Source organism: Glossina fuscipes, unplaced genomic scaffold (genome assembly GCF_014805625.2).
Source record: "Glossina fuscipes isolate IAEA_lab_2018 unplaced genomic scaffold, Yale_Gfus_2 263, whole genome shotgun sequence".
NCBI classification, from domain to species: Eukaryota; Metazoa; Arthropoda; class Insecta; order Diptera; family Glossinidae; genus Glossina; species Glossina fuscipes.
This window is the reverse complement of record NW_023998606.1, coordinates 276,509-299,326: the sequence shown is the minus strand read 5'-3', so window position 1 is coordinate 299,326 and position 22,818 is coordinate 276,509. Positions and strand designations below refer to the sequence as shown.

General features: G+C 34.5%; 3 protein-coding genes across 6 annotated transcripts in view; 1 reads left to right on the top strand and 2 right to left on the bottom strand.

The window, feature by feature from the left end:
• LOC119642860 (glutaminase liver isoform, mitochondrial) overlaps nt 1-5,243 on the bottom strand; it is a 35,837-nt gene extending 30,594 nt beyond the window's left edge. For 3 of the 4 annotated variants that reach the window (XM_038042154.1, XM_038042155.1, XM_038042156.1), the window contains exon 1: nt 4,737-5,243. In XM_038042154.1, the coding sequence (XP_037898082.1) occupies nt 4,737-5,054 (318 nt within the window). In that variant the 5' untranslated portion in view covers nt 5,055-5,243. The remainder of the gene's footprint in view (nt 1-4,736) is intronic. The other variant, XM_038042158.1, reaches the window with a different exon arrangement.
• Nucleotides 5,244-11,723: 6,480 nt separating this feature from the next.
• LOC119642859 (nucleoporin NUP188 homolog) lies at nt 11,724-18,899 on the bottom strand. Its single transcript, XM_038042153.1, has 9 exons — nt 18,753-18,899; nt 18,478-18,697; nt 17,582-18,427; nt 17,356-17,527; nt 17,151-17,260; nt 14,067-17,078; nt 13,256-13,410; nt 12,988-13,201; nt 11,724-12,928 (listed from the first exon to the last, which is right to left on the bottom strand). The coding sequence occupies exons 1-9, from the start codon at nt 18,776-18,778 to the stop codon at nt 11,999-12,001; spliced, it is 5,685 nt and encodes a 1,894-aa protein (XP_037898081.1). The 5' UTR covers nt 18,779-18,899; the 3' UTR covers nt 11,724-11,998.
• A 521-nt stretch (nt 18,900-19,420) lies between these two features.
• Nucleotides 19,421-20,928, top strand: LOC119642861. The gene is made up of 2 exons (XM_038042161.1): nt 19,421-19,541; nt 19,919-20,928. Exons 1-2 carry the CDS (start codon nt 19,502-19,504, stop codon nt 20,926-20,928), a joined length of 1,050 nt encoding a protein of 349 aa, XP_037898089.1. The 5' UTR covers nt 19,421-19,501.
• The last annotated feature ends 1,890 nt before the right edge of the window (nt 20,929-22,818 follow it).

Sequence of the window (22,818 nt, the reverse complement as noted above, 5' to 3'; positions counted from 1 at the left end):
ATATTGGCACACAAAAGTTTACGTTTCGCGGGAATCCTTGTATGCAAAAAATAGATCTGCATGGTCCAAACTCTGTAAGGCAGATTACTTTGTCAAATTTATTATTATGGGCCAATCTTCACCGTGAAATATTGCAAATTCGACCTTTTTACCATATAAAGCTTTATTTTCCGCAAGAATGGTTATACGAAAGGGGGTTCAAGAAATTTTGCCAGTCGGTCCAAGATTTTCACACTAATTTAGGATGCCAAAATACTACTACTTAGTCACTTTTGCCGGCACATTTTGAAAATGACAATTTTTTTTCATATAACGACTTTTCAGAATAGGACGTTATAGGGGGTGTGGTGAAAAGAACGGGCCGATCCTAACAATTTTTCAATAGCATTCATCTTCTGACCAAACTACCATATGTCATCAAAATATCTCAAAACTTACGACCTGCAGTTTGAACGCAATAATATGTGGAAAGATATCACAATGGTAGACAAACCGACAAACACAAAAAGAGGCGGACAGACGAGCTTATATCGGTTCAGAAAATTATGCTGAATCCATCGATATAATATAAGGTGGGTTCACTTTAAACCTTTTATGTACCCCGTCCCACAAGTGGTGTAGGGTATAATTATAAAAATGAATTATTTTTTTAATAAACTAAGAGAGCGAAAATGGTTTCTTTCGCAATGTATGCCTAAGCACAGTCTAAGGGAGTATTCGTCCTGTAAATTGTTTTAATTCACATGAAGTATTGAATAAATAGAACTTCTCAAACTCATTATGTTGCCCATTCTTATAACAAGCAAACAGAAGGATTGCGCAAAGATTTCTAGCAAATGATACAGTCTCTTATACCTTTAACTCTCACGCTAGAAAGCATATGGTTGATTCTGCGCTAGCGACGCTGGACTCACTTCATGTTTTGGAGTGGGACCACATTAATGGTAAACTTTGTAAAAATATCCACCCATACATGAATTTATCACATTATTCGTCTCTCCAAAAGGGAAAAAACTTTAATACGTTCTTCTTGGAAAGTATTTCGAAATTAGATGCGTCTGGGTGATCAATAAAACAACTAAAACAAGTTAGAGTACCAAGGCCGGACAAAGCCGGCCATTTGATACCCTACGCCATCTCACCTAATAATTTCATTTACACATTTCCATAATATGCGAATCACCATGATATATCAACAATTGCACGTGTTTGGCATAGAGTTTGCTTTTCTTGAGACTAGAATCGATCTATGTTATCCAAATATAACATAGCTAATTTTTGCGTCAAACTGCTCTCATTGTACAATTAACATCATGAAATATGAAAAATAACACTTTTTCGTAATACAGGGGCTTACTTTTCGTAGGAGTTATACTACGGAAGGATGCTCAAAAATTGATTCCTACCGCTTGTGGCACAAGCCGCAAAAATTAAGTTTGTGCGCATTTACGCAAAACGCAGAAGGACTTGAGAACCCACAAGTTCAGAACGATTTTCCAATTAATTAAGTCTGTCTGTGAGTAAGCTTTGTTGCCTTGTGTTCAACCTGCAGGCTGCAATTTTGAAGATATTTTAATACAATTTAGCGCACTGACATGTTTTGGTCCAAGGGCGAAGACTATTCAAGATAAATTGGATCGGACTACGTTGAGGGCCATTCTATGGAGACTATAACGCCTTATTTTAAAATGTGAACTTTCTTTGACCAAAGGAACGACTACAAATGAACAGATTTGACACCAATACCAGTTTAAAGAAATTTAATGTTGAAATTTTAGGGAAAATAAAAAACTCAAGAATGGCTTTCAGCAAATCTTTATTAAGCTTAGATCAATCTTATTAAAAGTCTGTTAAGCACATATATTCTTCATTAAAATCAAAGTTTGAATCGATCTAGCCATGTCTGCCCACCTTTACGTCTGGGTAGACGTGTCCTGTTCACACTCTTCTGACCACAAAAATTAATGCCTCGGCTTCAAGTTTGTTGGGAAGATTGCACTTGCATGCAAGTTCATAATAAAAACGAAGCAAATCTATCAAACGACTTGCCCCCACTAGAGTTTAAACTGAAAGCAACTTTTTTTTTCTAAGCTAATATTTATGAGATTTTGCTCATGACTTATAGATTATGAACGACAGCATTCTGAAATCTTTTAAATTCAGTTTTGTCTATTATTGGACGCGCCCAGCCTGCCCTTTGATTAGTTTAGACCTTTTCAAATTAGTTTTTAAATTTTGTAGACGATATTTTCGTACCATAGCACCGCTTATGGAATATATGTTTAATTTTGTCTGTTTATCTTTTCTAATTTGTGAGTAGTGAGGAAGAAAAATAATTTTCTTTCGTTACCAAGGTTCTCAGTATACGTGGTGCGGAAAGGCATTCTCAATTGGCCCTTTTCAGTACTAGCCTTCAGGAGTTTCCAACATTTTTGACAAATTTGAAGGTGACAGCTTCCTTTTTTTGCGTCGGAGAACGTTTACAATAGACAATATACAAACGGACCTCGTTCTCCTCAATGTAATATTCTTAGCTGTTTTTTAAGCACAGGACCACAAACATTATAAGATTGTTTAATTAATGTCCTACAAAAATTTTACGATAAATTTTTTCGTCGAGATAAACGCCATCACATTATAAAAATCGGTGGTTTTATCCACGTTTTACGTAAATATGGACACTCTGAAAGTAAACGACAAATTTAAAGCCGGATGTATATATAGGATATCACATTAAGGATGTTTGCATGCATAACTAATTCACACATTTGGATTATGTAAGTACATAAAAAAATAATTAAAGATCAATTTAAGTGATGCTTACTATTCATTTCATACAAAATCTTTATAAATGTATATAACAAAGATAAACGAATTTGATTATTTTAAATAAATCCTGTTAGTAATCCACTTAAAATTTCTATTGCCGCTGTAGTAACAGTGACGTGCAATACTAATTTTATCTCACCGCGGAGTGATAAGTGAATGATGGCGGGTGTACAAGATTCAGCCATATCCGAATTACTTTCTTACTTGCTTTTAAGTAAATTCATCGTATTATCCCATGCGAAATGAGACCTGAACTGGTACGATGAAAGTTTCGAGCGTTATCCAAATGTGTTTGATGCAAACTCAGTAAGTGAGCAATTACTCTGAAAAAATTCAACTCGGCATATAGAGCTCCTCTGGCATTAGAATCCAGAAGTTGAAGATGTAAGAGCAAATTCGAACCGCAATATCTATGCATTTTTCTCAAGAACTGTATATCTTTGAGGAATTGAAAGAATTAATGGCTCCGAGTCGCATTTCCAAGGAGGGGTTGCAACAATCGAACATAGAAGTTCATGTGCAAGGAATTGCCTTGTAAACGTTCGCGTGGATGCTGCAAAATACATTGAGCTCAACATTGGAAATTAGTTTGTGACCTCAAGTAAGAATGAAATATGAATGAAGTGAATATACAAGCTTCAATGTCTTTCCATTTAGTATTCAAAAAACAATTCTTTTTCGGAAATTGCATTGATTTCACAACCTTTCTTTCAAATTACTGCAATCGTTTAGTTGCCTACATTAGCACATACAATCCTAAATCAATGTATCAATGTATTAGGTTTGATCTTTTTAGTACATTTCGTTTATTAAACCCAAACACCAGAGAAAAACATCGGCTTTGTCGCATTTCGTATTTTATATCAGAGCACATTTGCATTTGCTTATCATATATATTTTCATAAATGGTGCAATCTTATGTCACAGTGGTTAAAAGACAAAAGGATCGACAATTCCCTGCTTTTTTCTGAATCTTTCTTGTGTATCCGCTCGTATGCTCATGTATTTTTGCGTTCAACTTGCGAGGCGCAAGTCTTTGAAGTATATTAGCGAAATTTGATACACCGGTGAGTATCAAGAAAAAAGTCAATAAGGATAGGATTGGACCATTTTAAAAAAAAATATATTTATGATATTTGAACTAAATTTATGCAGAGGATTTGGATGGCAAAGTTCTAGACTTTGCTAGCATTTTACACACAATTCCACATAAGCATTTGGCAACAAAATATTTTTATGATATTAGCACCCAATCTAAAAATAAGAGCATCTATGAAAAGCGAGCCTTTATAGGGAGGCAAAGTCTAAGAAGAATAAGATTAGTTTTGATAAATTTGGAGAACGTCAATTATCGTTTTGGGCTACCTGTCATATCAGGCCTGACTTGAATGAAAAGAAGATAAGTATTTCCGTATTCTATCAGCTGAATAAATTGGGAATGGTAATAAGGGAAGCAGTGTCGGACATTTAAATGACGGCCTTGCACTTTCGGTAAAATTAAATTCAACTTTATTTCGCGACTGTGCGAGACCGACCGCCATCGATGTTTCCATAAAAGCAATACATACATACATTTTATCTTAAAGATAACTTTGAAATTTTTATTGCACTCGGACAATAACATTTTTTAATACATATGATATATTTTGTTAAATTTTCATTTTGACTGAAGCTTTTTATCGTTAGGGCAAGATCTTGTTTAATTTGAACAATAAAATATTCTTTTATATCTAATCAAAATCAATACTCTGTCTTCTTTATACACTAGTGTCATAACACTTCGTGTAGTCATTCAACAAAAAACATACCATAAACTACCCTTTAGCAGAGCTATCGCGCGCTCGCCTCACTACTATTAAAAAGTAATTATGTAATTTTGAAACATCAAATGAAAATTTATCTCTCACCTCTAAAGCAATGCTTTTCTGAATTAATTGACCAGTAACTGGAAACTTAATATTGAGACACTTAACTGTTAATTCTACTGCATGTTCTTGAGGTTTATGCTGACGATGGTGCGCTTGTACGCAAGATAACGTCGTTGCATACTTTGTTGTTGTTGTTGTTGTTACAGTGGCTTTGCTGGTAGACTCTTCTAAGTTTTTAACTAAATTTAAAGCAGTTGCTTTAAAACGCTTGATTACAAATCCATTAAACGGTATCACGCAGCAACACGTTTTATTAAACGACAGCAATTTCCACGTTGAGAGAAAACTTGTATACATTATTTTCTTAACACTAAAAATCAAATAAATTTGCTAAATTTTTTCCCCCAGGATTTACTTTTTAAAGTGTTTTTTTTTTTGTAAATTCCGTTAAAAATTCTTTTATTTCTCTCCTTTTTTACCAGCTTTTTCTTGCCCACTCTTCCCCTTGTCTAACCTTTATCGTTGAGTTGACACACAAAACTGAGAACAAAAGGTACAAATTTGCATTTTGTGAATTCTCGTCGGAAACGTTTTTTCGTATATAATGTATGTATTCACATTTGTTGCGTATACATGCAAAGCAACGTACTTTTTAGGTTTTTTATATACCTCTTTTTACTAATGCAAATAACAGCAATGACAATACGCTCTCTAAATTCCCTTCTTTCCTTTCCACACATGTGTGATACAACGCTTAAGCAAGAATGTCGTACAAGATATTTGCGCCAGCTGTTTATCAGTTAACTCTGTTTCAATAGCCTTTTCACCCGTTCTACATTCTTGCCAATGCAATTCGCTTTGTTGGAGAAAAAAGTCGATTTAAAGCATTTTCAAGATCATTCCTCCTTGGTCAAAACCACGTTGATCAACAAATTTCATCAAAAACGACCTGTAGGTCGATATAACTATATAAGGCGTGTGGACGGAAGTAATAACAGGTCGCTGTATCTCATGTCCTTGTGGGCGCTGCATACATCTATACAAATTTATTAGATCCCTTGTAACACAAATTCGATTTATCCAAATTAGTTGATAGCGAATATTGCTTCTTCAAATTGTCATTAGCTTGCTTTAAAAATATGTAGATTTAGGATAGAATTCTAAGCGCTACAATTAAACATGTCAGTTTCCAAAAGAGACACTATTCGGTCTGCTAATTGGAAAATAATTAGTTTAAAATATTTTCTTAAACTCTATTAATAGTTTTTTTCGTTATTTGTTAAAATAAATTTGCGGGCGACAGCTTAGTGGCTAGAGCTGATCCTACCTTTAGTCCTAGAGTTTATTTCTTTGGTCTAAACAAATTATAATAATAATAACAAATAAGTTTACGGCAAAAGATAAATCATTGTCTCATCAATCAAACAATTCAATTGGACATAAGTTCGTAGCAAAATGCAAATAAAATTGAAAGTGCAAATATTTGAATTTTATTTAAATAACTTTTAATTCGTCTATTGCTGATTGACTATTGTAAAAGCTATAGTTGATCTATGAAATGACGAGTACGAACAGTGGGCTCTTTAAATAAAGGCTTGTGACAAAGACCCTAAGGAATGTTAGGTATGTTCATAACATTTATTTTAAAGTAACTTGGAAAGAAAGAAAAAGACGGGCAGTTTGCGATGTTTGCGGTTCACATTACGACTTTTGGCATCATGAACGCAACTATCTATCCGTCGAAACCTTCTTTCGCATTTCAAAATAGATTTTCAAGATGACAAATTCAGGAGAGAAATCCAAATCTTGTAATATTAGACCACACTATTCTCACTTATCTCAAAAAGAAAGGTTGCACGCGTGAACGATGTTTATACTGTATGCTGAGAAAATCATGCCAATTATCTTACGTTTGCCCGAGTATCCTTTTACCGCTTGTTACTTAACTGTAGCAATATTCTAGCGTTAAATCCACGAAGCACGTAATTGTACACTAGCATAACTCTTGCTTTTTCCATGGTCTGAGTTCTTTAAAATGTAATGGTGCGCCTGGCCCTGCTTGCATTCTATTATGCATACTCAAATCATGCTCCGACGAGCTATAGGGTATTATTTCAAAGATTTTTAGTCAGTGCTTTGTGTTGGAAGAGTAGTTTCCTTATTCCAACTCACAAATTTGAGCGTTAAGAGCTGTAGTGGCTTTACTAAGCTGAATGTCTTACCTAAATTGTTTGAGCGAATTGTTACTCAGCTTTTGCTATCAAATCCTATATTTCTTCATTCAAACATTTTTCATTCTTTCCTAACAGAAAGATCAACTTACGAATGCCCTGAGTTTTACTTGCCCTGTTTCCAGGGTTTTTCTAGTGGTTCTCGCGAGGGTTATGTATATACTGATTTTGGTGAAGCGCTTGACTTAGTTAATCATAAGTTATTAATCTTCAAACTCCAGACTTCCGTTTATACTTAGTTAAATGGATAACCCCTTATCAGCATAACAAATCATTCAGGGTGCGGTTTATCTTCACCACTTCGGATGAATTTCCCGTGACATTTGGTGTCCCTCAAGGAGCCAGTTAAGACCCCTTTCATTTAATTCATACAATAATGATCTCTCCTCGGTGATTTAATCCAGCCAGATCTTAATATACACTGAGTGTGTTAAACTGTTTTCTTCCTTCTCTTTGGAATCGCAATCGTATTAGCTTCAAATTGACTTAAATAATTTGGTTACATGGTGTTGATTAAATTTTATGAAATTAAACCTAAATATGCAGGAGGCTTTCTTCCTCAAGGAGGAAGTCAAACAATACTTAGTATTTCATTAAGTCACACAAATTAAAAAACGTAAATTCGTTAATCGATTCAGTGATTCTATTCGACTAATTTGCCAATTGAAATCTATTTAAGTAAAGAGGTGGTCCAATGGGCTTAAGGATCCTTATATTCCAAAAAGGCTATAAATGGTTAGACCAACGCATGAGTATGCCTCTGTTGTGTGATCTCCTTTTGATAGGTATTAAAGTAGATAAAACTGAATCCATTTAAAAGCATTTATTGCTGTTTGCTCTTCAGAATTTGGCTTGTTTCTCTGCCTTCTTTCGAGAATAGATTGCTTCTGTTATCCTTGTCGTCACTTGAGAAACATAGATTTATTCTTGGTGTTTCCTTCTGAATTAAGTTGGTTACTTGGTGAGATAAGCTTTAATGCCACTAATCGCTTCGCTAGGCACAATGAAGCTTAATGAAAATATAATTATGAGCTGTTTAATCCACTCAGAGTTGTGGATGATGTCTATATCACAATCTCAATATTGAAGACTTTAAAGTATATCAAAACAACTATGCTTAATACGCGCTTTTTTCGCAAGGTCATGTTTAAATTAAATCGCAATCTTAGCATCTCACTATGATTCGAAAATTAACTCGTATTGTTTACTGTTATCGATTGCCAAGCTTTTGAATATTTGCAATGGCTTAGGCGTTTACTTGCAAGTTGGTTCTGTACTGATCTGGTGGGTAATTATGTACATGCCCCTTTCCTCTCTTATTTGACATGAATTATTTTTTAATGTTATTATTTGTTTATTTATTTCACATGAATTTTTTGTTTACTGCGTCTTATATACTTTTTATTTGCTTGTAATAATAATTAGTACAACATTTACTTCTGGGAGTCAATTGAATTGGGCTGTTAATTTACTTTAGAAGAGTTTGATGTGTAAATAAATTAATAAATAAATTTGCGATAGGAAGATAAAGACGGCATTGTTATATCAGAGAAAATTATTAGATATTATATGATATTCAAAATTTATATTAGAAGATTCGTGGGGACTTTTTGTATACCTGTTGTCAATAACAATAGTCAATGTATGCGGCAGAATATTATGAAAATAAACAAAAGTTATGTATTAGGAACCTAATTTTTGATACGATTATGCATAAAAAGAGCTATTGGTTTACGAGGGACAATGACTGGGGCAGCATAGGCGGTACTTACTGGACTTTACGTTAGGAGTCTTATTGTATAAAAACACGAAATTCTTCACGCGACAGCGGGCTGATTAAGATTATACTATACTAAATTGCATAAGCTGAGATTAAGGATTGGTTTCTAACACGTTTTTTAATTGTTCAACTGTAGAATATAAATAATATAATAATTATGCCATATAAAAAGCCGCCGTATAACTCATGTGCGATATGGAAAATTGGATAAAATATGCCAAATGTATAAGTATAAGCAAATAAAAATAATAAATATATAAATAAAATAACTAAATTATAAAATCATATTTCTTGATACGAATATTTTCGTTGACAAACTATTTATTTGGAATTTAGATTTCTATTTCGTACATAAGCACTTATATACACATTATACCCACCATTCACTTAAAAGTACAGAATTTTGTGCTTTTACTTTGACAATCATTTAAAAGAATGCGACGTTATATCAAAAAATTATTAAAGGAGTTTTTACCCATCCAAATAATCAGAATAAAAAAGGAAGCAGACAAACGGCTGGTAATTAACATCGTTACTACTGTTATTGATAACAGATATACAAATTCCCAAGAATCTCATAATCTAAATTACAAACAAAATTTTGGAAAATCTAAGTATTTGTTGTTTCTACTTATAGATATAATTGCCTAAGCAAACGGCCATAGAAGCGCACACAAATATTTCTGCCGTAAAATATATGCTAGTATAGAGTACACACGGTCATAGTGCGAAGTCTTCAGTAATTGCGTTCAGGCGCTTCAGTTTTTTACTCTGTCTTGCTCCCTTCCACAACGTTGGCTTATATTGCGCCAATGCGACATGATACTGCTGCTTCCGAAACGTTCCATCCTATATATATTATCGTGAAAATCCCAAATCCAGTTCATTCCAACTAATTGATTTTCCCAAAAAATAAATTCCCTAGAGGGAAAACCAAAGTGCGCATTCACAGCGCGTCATGCAGTTGCCGGTCGCGGAAAACGATTAGTGGAAAAGTAGATTAACGGATTAAAAATGAAGCCATAAACTTATGTAATAGTACTATCCTTGTAAAAATGTATTTAAATAAGCTATTTGCAGCAGGCAGAGTCAGTCGGACAAGAACATTTTAGCCGAAAAAGAATATTAGCGTTGAGAAGTCGATAGCATTGCCAAAGTCAAATGTAATTGGCCTACGCTTACACAAATTGATTGTAAATAAAAGAAACTTGAAGTGAAAACGTTCAAATGTATTTCTCTAAAAAGAAAAAAACCCCGATTCAGTGATACGAACTGTATCCGAGAAAAGCGAATTTCGTAACAATATGTACTTGCGTCTTTGCCTGTAGTAATTTCCTGAAATCTAGAAAAACAAATAAAAAGATTACACGTGTCTGTGGACAAAACCTCTGCACCTACCACTATTGCTTTAAAAAATAGCAAATAAAATAAAGTTTCAATTCTATGACTTACGTCTTTTGCGTGCGAAAACGGATATTCTGAGTATATATTATATTGTGCGGGTACTCTTAAGCTAATTTACGGGATTCCCAATACCAACTTGCATCCAAAAACATGTTGCAGAATTTGAATTCGATATCTTCAGGAGAGTGTTTGACACAGACATCACACAGATGAGAAGGCGAGCAAGCTTGATTCGATTTAAAATTTGATGTTGATCAATTGTATATATATACTTTAGAGGACCTCTGAAGCTTACTGCTAAGCATTACAAACGACTATCGTACACACGCTTGAAGGAGTGTTCAAGCACATACACAAAAGTGACAATCAACCATACCTACCCGATTTTAGAGCGTACCAAAGATACGCCTTCTTCTCGAAGCACGCAGAAGAAAGGTTCAAAGACATTATAAAGCGTACATATTCTTGATCAGCATCAAATTCGGAACCCATCTACGTGTGTTTTTCCACGTCTGCAGCGAACATTTTACCAGAGGCAGAATTATTAACGTATTGGGATTTAAATTTGTCAAAATAGATGCAACACATCACTAGAAGAATAGAAAAAAATCTTTAGTTAATGGTACTTCGTTTTTGTACTTGGTTTCGTGTATTTATACAACAAGTAATCAGGTGGCCCGCCAAAATATAATTTTTATAATTTGGCCAAGAAATAGTATATTAAATTGCCTGTGAAATAAACTGTTTGTACGTTTCTTTGTGAGGTAAATATGCCTCGGTCTCAAGAGTAAAGTGAAGTAAATATCCTGTTTTTAATAAGAGAAACCTTAATGTTTAATAGTTTGATATGGTCTTTATTGGGCTCCTGTATAACGATAACGAGACGCGCGGAAAATGGAAGCTTAATGTGATGAAACAGATATTTAATGGATTTGACAGGCTAGGTTGCTCTGCGGTGATCATGGCTACATCCCTGCACGTTGTGATGGGTGAATCCCAAACCGTATCGACAAAGTATAGCATTGCAGATTCGACATTGGAGTAAATAAAAGGAAAATGTGTGAACTTAGAAAATTCATTAAAATAATTTAAGGAGCAACAATAAGTTAACTTCTATGTGTATGATGCCTTTCAAACCTTCTTATTCCATTGGAGATATCTGGTAAACATATTATATTATATTGCATTTACGTCATCACTTTGTGTGAGAAGATATTTTCAATGGACGCATTGAATTAAATTTTTACGTATGAAAAGTCAGGGTCGCCATGATTACTAACGAACAACCGAAATTTAACAATGAGACGAAGAATCTTAGGTCGATATTTTTGAAATACTTCAATATTAGCATTACTGGTTCCCCACTATTGTATGCCATAAGCCCCAACAAAGCGAAAAACACTCTTGTATAAAATGCATTTATTTTTTAAACTTTTGAGGTTCCATACGAATTAGTCAGAAGTCTTCAGATTTTTAAGTAAAGTTGAATATGTTTAAAAATTGATGCCACACATTTTAAGCATTGTCATTCAAGAAATTAGCTTACTTCTTTTCACAACACAGCTTACAAGCAACATATGAATTTAGATTCTTTCACGTCAGAGAAGAATATTAGTTGTCAAAAGGGCGTTAAATTGCCAAAAAAAAAAAAAATACAAAATTTTATTTTAATTCCTTCCTGTAATAAAAAAGGCAATCATATACATCCTTAACATTTTGTAAGCCGCTATTATGTCTATCTACAGTTGTTATCAGTTGGAAGTTTCTGTGCAATTGTCCAAAACACAATCAAAAATATAAATAAAGTATTAACAATTTACTCTTGTGAACGTTTGGCAGTCGTTATAACGAAGTATACAAAAGCAATCTTTTCTGTTCTCTAAATTTTAATCATTTTGACATATAATAAAGAATAAATTCGACATGAAGTGCAAATAATCTTCTTCTACAAATTGTATGTATGATAATGGACTATATTTCGGTTCTTCAGCTGGAAAATATTGAACGTCTTCCTCTGCCTCTTCGAAAACTTGCTCCGACTGATCTGTTTCGTCATTAGAATCGACAACTTTCTGTTCCTTTGCAGAAGAACTTGCCAGGTTAGGCATGGGGACAATGGATGCCGTAGTTTTACATCTTGTCAACCCTATCGGGCTTAAAACACGAGACATTTCAAAACTACCACTATTGTCCTTGGTGCTTGGAGGGATTGGGGTGGACATTCGCTGATGCTGTTGTTGCTGTAAATGCAAACGTCGGACAACATTCACTCTCAAATCAAGCAAAGACCGGCGTTGTGTGCTTGCTCTGGCTGCAGCCGCCTGTTTGGAAGTGCTAAGCTGTGGATCCTTAGCGTTTCCATGTACCTGCAGCATTGGGATTTGTCCGTGTTTACGGCGCTGCCATATTTCTTTGTGATCGCGGTACTCGAATAATACTTTTTTACGTACGAATTCATGATAAGACAACAGTTCACTACTTACTTCACGGCGTATTAATTGTTTCTCACGTGTTCGCAATAAAGGGTTTTTCAAAGCCAGTAGGCTTTGTGAAGCCGCTAAAGTCAAGATATGTTCTAAAGCTGTCAAGCACAACTCACCGTCCAAGTTAGAAAGTAATTCATTCGGTGGACAATTTACTGAAGACACAGAAGCCACAGATAGAGATTTCGAAAATGATCTGGGCGTAATATTATTATTATACGCTGAATTCGAAATCAACCCGTTTTTACTCTTATTACTGTTATAATTCGATTCAATATTATCTCCATTGTTGCACAAAACATTAAGTGGTACCTCGCGAAAACCGTAATTTTGCTAGTTTGTTAAAAAGGGAATTAATATTATTAAGAAGTTTATTGTTGTAACCGTCTTACCAAATTCAAAACTTTCGTATAAATTCCTACTATACTTAGCACAGTTCCAAAACTTAACGTAATCGCATTCTCATTTATTTTCGGAGCGCCGAAGTGTATCTCAAATATTGGCTCCCATTGGCAAATTAAAAGTTCTGGTTCGCACAATAAAGACATCAAGGTAGGACTGAACTGTTGTAAACACTTTACACATAGGATAATAATTTCAGTCAAACTAAAAAAGAAAATTTAAAAGCAATGTTACTACAAAATTTTAAAATGAATTTACTCATTGAAGGCAGTTATAACTTTTTCTACCAATCCCGATGATTCGCTGTCGCATGTTACATCTACTTGTGAACGACGGCCTATTATTAAAAGCTTCAGATTTCTTGGTTGGTGAAACATAGCGATAGAATGACCCAAAAGCATTTGTGCGGCACGCTGAAATTATAAGAAAGTTTAGTCTATGTGGATGGGCTAGGAATAATGCACACACACAAGACACCACATTCAACTGCAGTAAAATTTTAAATAATCGTGGGCTGAGATACCAGGATAAATACATTACAATGGTTGACAATTTTTTTTTAAAAAGGGCAATGGTATAAAGAAATTCTATTTAATATTTTCGCCGATATTGGCAACATATCTTTCCTATCTTTCTAACAAAATATTAATTCTAAAAAGTGATTGAATCAATACAGTGAGCCCGCACAATTTTTGAGTACATGAACAATTTCTTAAAGCTGCGTAGTATTTAACATCAAAAGCAAGTATTGAAATACTATAACTGAAAATGCGTCTTATCATGGACCATTTTTATATTCACCATCAAAAAACGGACGTACACTAACTCTCTAACTAACTGTATTTGGACAAATGCAAATCAGAAAACGAACAAATCATTTATGTTCCTTAGGTTGCTTGATTGCGCATCAATTTAGACTTCTACTTCCCTATTCATTCTACCTATACAAACTTTTAGTGTAAGTCTAGAAAAAATATAAACCTAAATATACTGTAAATAATTGTTCGATTCTCGAATCTAGCAATTTTAAATCTAACAAAATGCAATAAATACGCCTTTTTTTACTTACCATTAAACTAAACAATGATTGTGAATGTTCCAGACGCCATTGCTTTTCAAATTTGACTAAAGTAGCCACTAATGTAATGGCACATTTAATCAAATCCATGGCTATCGGTTCCAGAGACTGTTTACCTAATAATAATGAATCCACTAGGTACTCTTCGTGTATTCCAACAAATTGCAAAACCTCTTTAAGAATATAATGAGAATGCTTCTGCAATAATAATGTAACCAACTCAATGCCTCTGGCGTAGATAGGCCACCATTTGTTTACGGACCACACTTCAACTTGATCTGGGGTTAATGAACACATAAACGTTGTTTGTATCAATTCTTTGGGCGGCAGTAATTTTAGCCATAAATATTCGCCAACGTCACAGTGCAAAAACTCCGCAGAACAATTACCTTTGGCAAACATCAGAAGAACATCTAACAATTCCACAGTAAGTTTTTGGTTCTTATGTTCTTGTAAGATATATGATGTGCAAGCAAGTAAACGCTGAAATAACTTGTTTGATAGAAAAGGTAAAACCCAATTACTAACACCGTCATTGTGGAAAATAGTTGCCACTGTTTTCAATAAATTCAAACACAAAATGGAAGATATTGTTGAGAAACCGTTAGCCATATCTTTTCTCGCCGCTTCTTTACAACAGCCTTCATCACCTATACAATTTTCTAGATTGCGAAGCTCTTGGCATATAATATTAACCACAGATTGCAAAAAATTTAGAGATGCCGGTGAATCCTGCGTCAATATCTCAGCGAAAAGGTCAGCACATTTAATAGTCAAGGAGAGACAGGCATCTTTAGCTCTATTACTTAGGTCCATATAACAAGAACAGATATTGCTTAACAATTGGTTAACCTGCTGAAGTATCTTTTGATCCTCTTCAGAACTCTCCGTACGCGTGTGCTTTAAATTCATTATACTAAACAGATACAATTCGAAGAGCAGTGCTAAAGGTTTTAAATCTTCCACGTATTCGGAACGTTCCACCAAAATTGGCAAACATTTTTCAGTCAGTATTTTAAATTGCTTAGTAGGCACTTCAACAAATTGCGGTTGTTTTTTCAGCAGAATCAACAAAAAACTTTTGAAAGCTCGCAAGCGACACAACCATTCGGGTGGATCCTCATTCAAAGGACCATTGAATGGCTCTTTTGGCATGATGAAAACAAAATCCAACCACTTTTTAAATTGGTTAACTTCAAAAAATTTTACGAGAATGTTCTTAAACGATCCATTCGCACGAAGAGGCGTGCTAAATATTTCAATGGACAGAATATTCAAAAGCTGTGTGTAGACGCGTATGTTTTCTTTCAAATCGCTGAACAAAGGTCGACATAAATTCTCCCAGAAGTTTGATTTATTAATTAAAACATCTATTAGCAATTGCTTATTCTGCTTCCACAAAGTATGAAATAAGTTCATAATTTTACTAGGCAATAGCTGTTCCACAATTTCTGGATCCTTACCTACTGCGTCTAGGTAGTCTTGGATATAAGTGACAATGCTATCAGCTATTTCCGTGTCACCTGCTTTACCAAAAATACGTTTCTCTTGCTGATAATTCACTTTGAAGAAAGCTTCTGTAACCCCAGGTTGCTTTTCTACGCAAGCTTCCACTAATTCTAGAATAGCGGCCTTTAGAGAATCACTTTCCAGCTCATCGGGTAGCTTTTGCAAAAATGTCAAGCGTATTTGATCGGGTTCCATATCTAAACAGGCCAGTAAAGACATGTCGAATTCTAAAGCAATACGTTTCAGCAAACGACAAGACAATATGGGCAACCGTCGATCGAATATATTGTTCATGTAACTTGTTACAACGGGTATAATTCTCAACGTGTCCCTTTGCTTAGGTTGAGTGTAGACCATTACTTCTAATGGAGTTAAACCATTACTTTCGCAAACACTACTTCTTAAACGTAACACTTGCATCAAAATACGTATAGCCAAACGGACAAGCAAAACTAAGCCGTGAGATTGTTGTAGCATCCAATTAGCCTCCATTTCCATAGAATGCTGTAAGTAAGCATTACCCATGGCCACGAAACGCAATAAAATCAAAGCGTTCTCTAAATTTAACATGCTATATACACATATATTTTTTAGCAATACTTGCTCGGAGGATTGTTTGTTCATGTCACCTGATGCAACTTCATCAAGGACGTCACATACAAAACCCATAATTTCAGCATACATCCTAAATTTCTCTTGTTTCGATTCAAAACGCCAAGCATGCATATGTGGGAAAACATCTCTTAACAAAAATATTAAGCCAGGAATTTCAATGTCAAAATAACGCTTTATCTGTAGTTTCGTATAAGAGCGCAAGAAACCCAAATAAGCGACCAAAAAGTTGAAACGTTCTCGTTTCTTCTCCACATTCACCAAATAAGAGCCAACCAAACCAGAATCGAAGCTTACACCATGCGCATACATCTTATAATCTTTCAATGTATCACAATTAATCTGTGGCAATATGGCCAAGTTTATGACTCTTGCGATAATTTCAGCATCAGCTAAAGGCAATAGTGCAGTGCAGACGTTTAAGCAATTGGCCATTAACTCTACTGGCGGTGATTGCACTTCTTTGAATTTGTTTAATAGATCAATGCACATTTCAGTTGGATGCACCATTTCCGTAGTAATACCTGCCAAACTTTTCATCTTTCCTAATGTGACATATAGATATTTCAGACCTTCATTAACTCGACGTGCTCGCACACTACTATCATATTCGCCATGGTATACGGTTTCAATTAATAAGCAATTGATTTCATGGTGCAATACATTGAAAAAGTTAACTGGCAAACGGAAGTGAGCGTAACAATCATCAGCACGCATCCAGATTGCCACCGATGTTCCTACTGGAATTTCAAAATCAATGTGAGGAAATGGTTGCACCTTTTGCATTAAGACGTATTCATTTTCACGATTACTTTTCAAAAAATACTTAGACTCATCGTATAACTCGGTTAATATGGGCAAAGCTTCTAGTTGGCTTTTGACCTATAATAGTGTAAAAGGATTGCAGAACACATAATAGACGATTTGGTAAATTTGAGTTGTATTTATACATACGTAGTTACCCATGCCAGCTTTTGTCAAAGCAGTAGCAAGCATAGACAAATGTACAAAATCAATGGGAAATATTTCCAACAGAGTGGCAAATAAAGAATGAACCCCACTTTCTGAAAGAAAGTTAAAAGTTCAACGAAATAACATTTTAATTATATATATATATAGATATATTTGTCTGAAAGCTTTGAAATTATTTTTTAATTACCCTTTGTACTACAAAAATCTTTAGCCAAACTGGGCCATGTCAATAGTTCACTTAATAAGTCATATACATAAGGATATTTACAACAAGAACCGTCGCCATCAAAATAATCGCACATACAGCACAACATATTGTAAACCGTCTTGCGTACTATACGGGAGACCAATGAATCGTCCTAATGCAAAAGAATATTAGAGAAGCAGCCAAAACTGATTCGATGTTTCTATACCTTAAATATCGAGTTTGAAATCATATCATTCATATACGAAAAGCAATTTAAATCTAATGCTCGTATGCCCATTTGACGGCAACGTAGCAACTGCTGATCATTTTCCGAAGCGTTGGTATACCGTATGTTCACCAACATCCAAGCCAATAACAAAGGACCGTTTTCAGGATTATGACACATACGTGTTACATCTTTGTCAAAACTTTTAACAATATCGGTAGCCAATTTCCTCGACTGCTCCAGCTCCTCAAGATCAATGCATTTCAAAAACAGGGACAACTCAGAATAAGCTAAACGGGACAACAGCTCAGTGTGTAAACTATTACCAGCGCTTAAATAGTTTTGTTGGCGCCCAAAAGAATGTTGCTTAAAACAGCTAAACAAACGTTTGACATCAGCAAAGTTCATAGGCATATGCTCACAAATAAGAAGCAATATATGCGATATCTCAACAATCTCACGAGCGTTGCGTTCTGACCAGTTTATTAATTTTTGTTGATAATTGAAAAATTCACCTGCTTTTATCTTATGCGGTGGCACTTCGTTAATAAGATGATCTAATTGTTGTAAATACGATTCTTTAAGTCCTTCTATGCCAATTTTATCGACAACTTCTTTATATTCTTTGTAATATGGATGGCTCGGTACATCGTAGAAAATCAAAAGATTTTTTACAATTTTCAGAACAATCATACGTTCTAACGTATAGTAACCCCAAATGTCATCAAGTAATTTAGTCATATTATTTTCAGTGGATATTAAAGAGGCTAGAGAACTAGCAGTGCCCCTGTATTCACTAGTTAGATAGTAACAAAGAATTTCCCAGCATTGAACAGATTCAAGATCCTAGAAAATAAAGTTGTTTACGACGTATTTAACGGAAAAAATCAACATACCAGCAACTCCTGCAATCTCAGTGTAAACGCTAACAACTTTTCCTGCTTTTTTTCGGCTAAAAGTGCTTCCAATTTTGTCTTTGAAGCGGCAGTACCTTTAAACTGTAATAGACCATCTTGAAGTTCGCAAGAAACATTAAGAAGTTCTTTTAAGACTGTGCTCTCAGGTGTCTCGTGATGGATACCTGACACTAGTTTCCATAACCGTTTCCAATCCGTGCTGCAACATGTACTTTAGATTTATTACAAAGAAATTGGATAACGACAAAACTTACATCACAGCACTATTGTTTTTAGCCATAATATTTGGATCTTTTGTACACAATGATTATAAAAAATAAATTTTTTAATAAAAAGCGGGTACAACAGCAGCCTAACAGTGTTTTTGCATAAAGATATCTGGCTTATGAAGCAAAGAAATGGAATGGTAATTGTAAATATACTTAAGTTTTTGCCATATTATTAAAACTAAGCCTGTGAAAATTTAGGAAAGAAAGACGTTGCCACATATGAAAATAAAACTAATTAAGAATTGAAATTCAAATACATAATAATGATAAGAAAGGAAAAAAAAATGTGATTGAATTATAAATGTCTCCGTCATGGTAACAAATTTTGACTCACTTTTTAAAGTTTAAGATAAAACTTGATTCTTTTTATACGGTGTCAACAATCATCTGGCATTACTGTTTCACGTGTGCCACAATTATCCTCTCAGATGGATGCTGAAAGAATTAGTGAGTGATGCTGCTGACGGCGCAGACCCAAAATGCACTAGAAACTAGAACACTAAATTGTATGCAAGCATCCTACTACCTCATACTATTATAAATTTCAAATAACATAAGCAGATCTAAAAAGAGCACAATTAATGTACTTTGTAAGTTTGTGTATGTCTCGCTAGATACCACAAAACTAGGTAGACATCTCGTTTGTTAGTAAGCCTTCGCTAGTGTAACCTAAAAGTTCTAAATTTTTTGCTAGTATAGTTTTGATTTGCAGAAATTTAAATATATATATAAAAATGTCGGGACATTTAGCTGCAGCTAGTTTGGAAAATGATAGTAAGTTGGCTGAAACATGTTGTGTACTTATTGTGCGCTTAACAATTATTTTTTTTATTATTGCAAGCATTCGAATTTGTATGTATGATTTTCATTAATGCATTTAGTTAATTGATTTTTATCCTTATGCAGAGTTTGTGAACGAAACATATTGATAGTATATGTATGTGTAGATGGGTGCCTTAGTTCATACGATGCTAAAAAAAAAAAATGCTTAGGGTAATATAGTTTATGTAAAGATTTTTTCTTTCTCTTTTTCTTATAAACAGATTTTCCATTTGTTGTGTGCTCTCAGTAGACAAGGAATGCCCAAACAATCGTTTTATTTTACAATTTTAAATTTTGGTTTAAACTTTAATTTGTTTAATTAATTTTAGATATCTATCAGATAAGTGATGTTGATTTGGATGATTGCGATGATGACGACGACGACACGCTTTTGGAAGAAGTTTTCGAGCCACATCCTAGCAATAGCAATAGCATTAGCCAACACCGCGGCCCTTATGAACGAGCTTGGACTACTGAAGCTACTCGCGCTCTTATACACGTACGTGGGCCCATGGAAAATCGTTTCTGCGAGGGACGACATAAGCGTACAGCTCTGTGGTTACAATGTACGAGGCAATTACAAAAAATGGGCTTTCGTTACAATGCAGCGAAGGTACAAAAAAAATGGCACAATATTCTTATAACGTATAATAAAAATTTAAGCAAAAAGTATGCTACCGGCTACGTACATTGGGAATTTTTTGAGGATATGTTCAAATATTTACAAGGTAAAAAAGCAGACTTTGAAATACAACAACGCAAAAGCAATTCAATGCAAGAAGGAAAAGTGGAGGAGATTGCTGACAATCAGTATATGAAAATAGTTCATGAGCCGATGATTCAGGCTCATGTGGAAATCGATTCAAAATCGAATGAAGACTTTGATGAAGACGATAGCGGTGATACCAGAGAAATAAAAAAACCCAAATTAGAGTTGAAACAGGAGAAATTCGATGATGAAGACCCGATACAAATATCAGTATCAAGCAGTAGTGGAGGATACGATCAACAAAATTCAAGCAAATATAATAGTTTAGAGCCACAATTTACAGAAACCTACGAGACCCGAGCAAGGCCGCCCTTGACAGCCCCTTCTTATGAAATAAAAGAACTAATTAAACCAGCGCCTGATAATTGGTGGCAGGACTATTTTGAACGCAAAATTCAAGTAGAACGTGATAAGATTGACTTGCAAAAACAAATGCATCGTGATTTAATGCAATTCAATAAAATGTCTTTAATACAACAGGAGAAAATCGAACGAATTAAAATTGATGCCATTAACAGTTTAACTAGCACATTACAAAAATTAGTAGAAACTAAATATAAAAAGACTTAAAAAAAAATTTTTTTTAATATAAATATTTTCAACTCAAACGTCCCATTAAATTTCCATGGTAGTTGTAATGCTGGTTGCGTTCGAAGTATCCTCTGTAATAAAAGCGTGACTTAGCAACTACAAGTCTTTGGTAAATACAAAACTTCAACTTGTTTTAATAAGAAATGAAAGTTAGGATATTTGACACATTGAATACGCAAAATTTCTAACTATTTGCTTCTACAGTTGTTGACAGCAGGAGCAACGCAGTGTAAGCAAGGACAAAAGCAAGGTCATACCATAAGGGCTCCGTCACCCTTTGCTCCTAGCTGACGTTTCCTAATTTATAAGAGCTATTTTTCTTCGAATTTTAACAATTTTTCAGCTTTAATCAAAGCAGCATCTACGTTAAAGGACTACTTTACATCGTGGTTTGCCGCAAAGCTGTCTTCTCAAAAAATTGTCTTGATGTCAGGAAGGAAATTAAGTCCAATAGATGTTACAAAATATGTTATCGTATGTGATCCATTTCTCATCTCCAGTCACCATCCGTTTAAAAAATGGGTCTATCTCATTCCGTTTGGCCAAGGCTTCGCAGATGGAAATTCGATCCATCATGTTTTTTTTCTGTTAATTGGTGTGGCACCCGAACATCGAGCTTCTTTTTGAATCCAGCTTTGTGTAAGTGGTTTAAAACTGTTTTATGGTCGATTTTTAGCTCCTGGGCGATGTTACGACTGCTAACATGCCGGTCAGCTTCGATCATTTCTCCGATTTTATCGACATTTTCGACGACCGGCCTACCTGTGCGAGGTGCATCTTTAACATCAAAAATTCCTGAACGGAATCTACGAAACCAAAATTGCACATAATTGGCTGTTAGATTATCGGAACCATAAACACCATTCACAATTTTAGCCGCCTGGCTTGCATTTTCGCCTTTGTCAAAGAAAAACTGTAAAATGTACCGAATTTTCTCTTTGTTCACTTCCATTTTTAACACGCTGTAACTCACAACTGAATGCACCAAACAAAAAACAGCAAAAGAATTTTTTTTACTGCGAAATGTCACCTTTCCAACGAGCATAAATCTGAAATTGTTTGATCGATACTTCACGAGAAATCTATCAGTGCAGCCATCTACCGAAAAAATAATGGATTTCTTTTTCCCCAAACTATTATTTAGATGAATAATATCAAGCATTTTAGTACGACTTGAGACACGAAGCTCTCTTGTTCGACGGAAAAATTGAATCTTCTAGAAAGGAAGAGAGCAAAGACAAAGAGATTATCTAATAGACTAGATAATCTAATAGAACTAAGATTATCTAATAGAACTAGAATTTTTTTTTGCCAAGCCGATTCAGAATACTTTTACTTAGTTGAGATTATTTTCTTTTGTATGAACAACGTTCATATAGTTGTACTACTTTCGTGCGCGATCAGATAAAATTACTTACGTTACATGGTTTATAAAAAGAAGTACAATAAAAGCTCCTTATTCGCGCTTCCTTTATTCGCGGTTTCACTATTCGTGGATTAAAAAACTGCGACGCAAATTTCATATTCGCGGCTATAAAAAAACTGGTTTGCGGAATTGTTTTGTTTCTGAAGCTGAAACGTATTTAAAAAAACAGAATTTAAACTTTAAAGCACTTCTAGTTTTGGACAATGCACCTGGTCATCCTCGCGAACTTAAAACTATGCATCCAAACATAAAAGTGAAATTTGTACTTCCCAACACGACGGGTTTGCTTCAACCTGTGGGCCAAGGAGTAATCCAGGCGTTTAAGCTCTATAACATTAAACGAAGCTTCAAAATCATATTGGATAATATGGAATGTAATCATGATATGAATGTTATGGAATGCAGGAAGAAATTTGATATAGCAAAATGCATCGTTAACATAA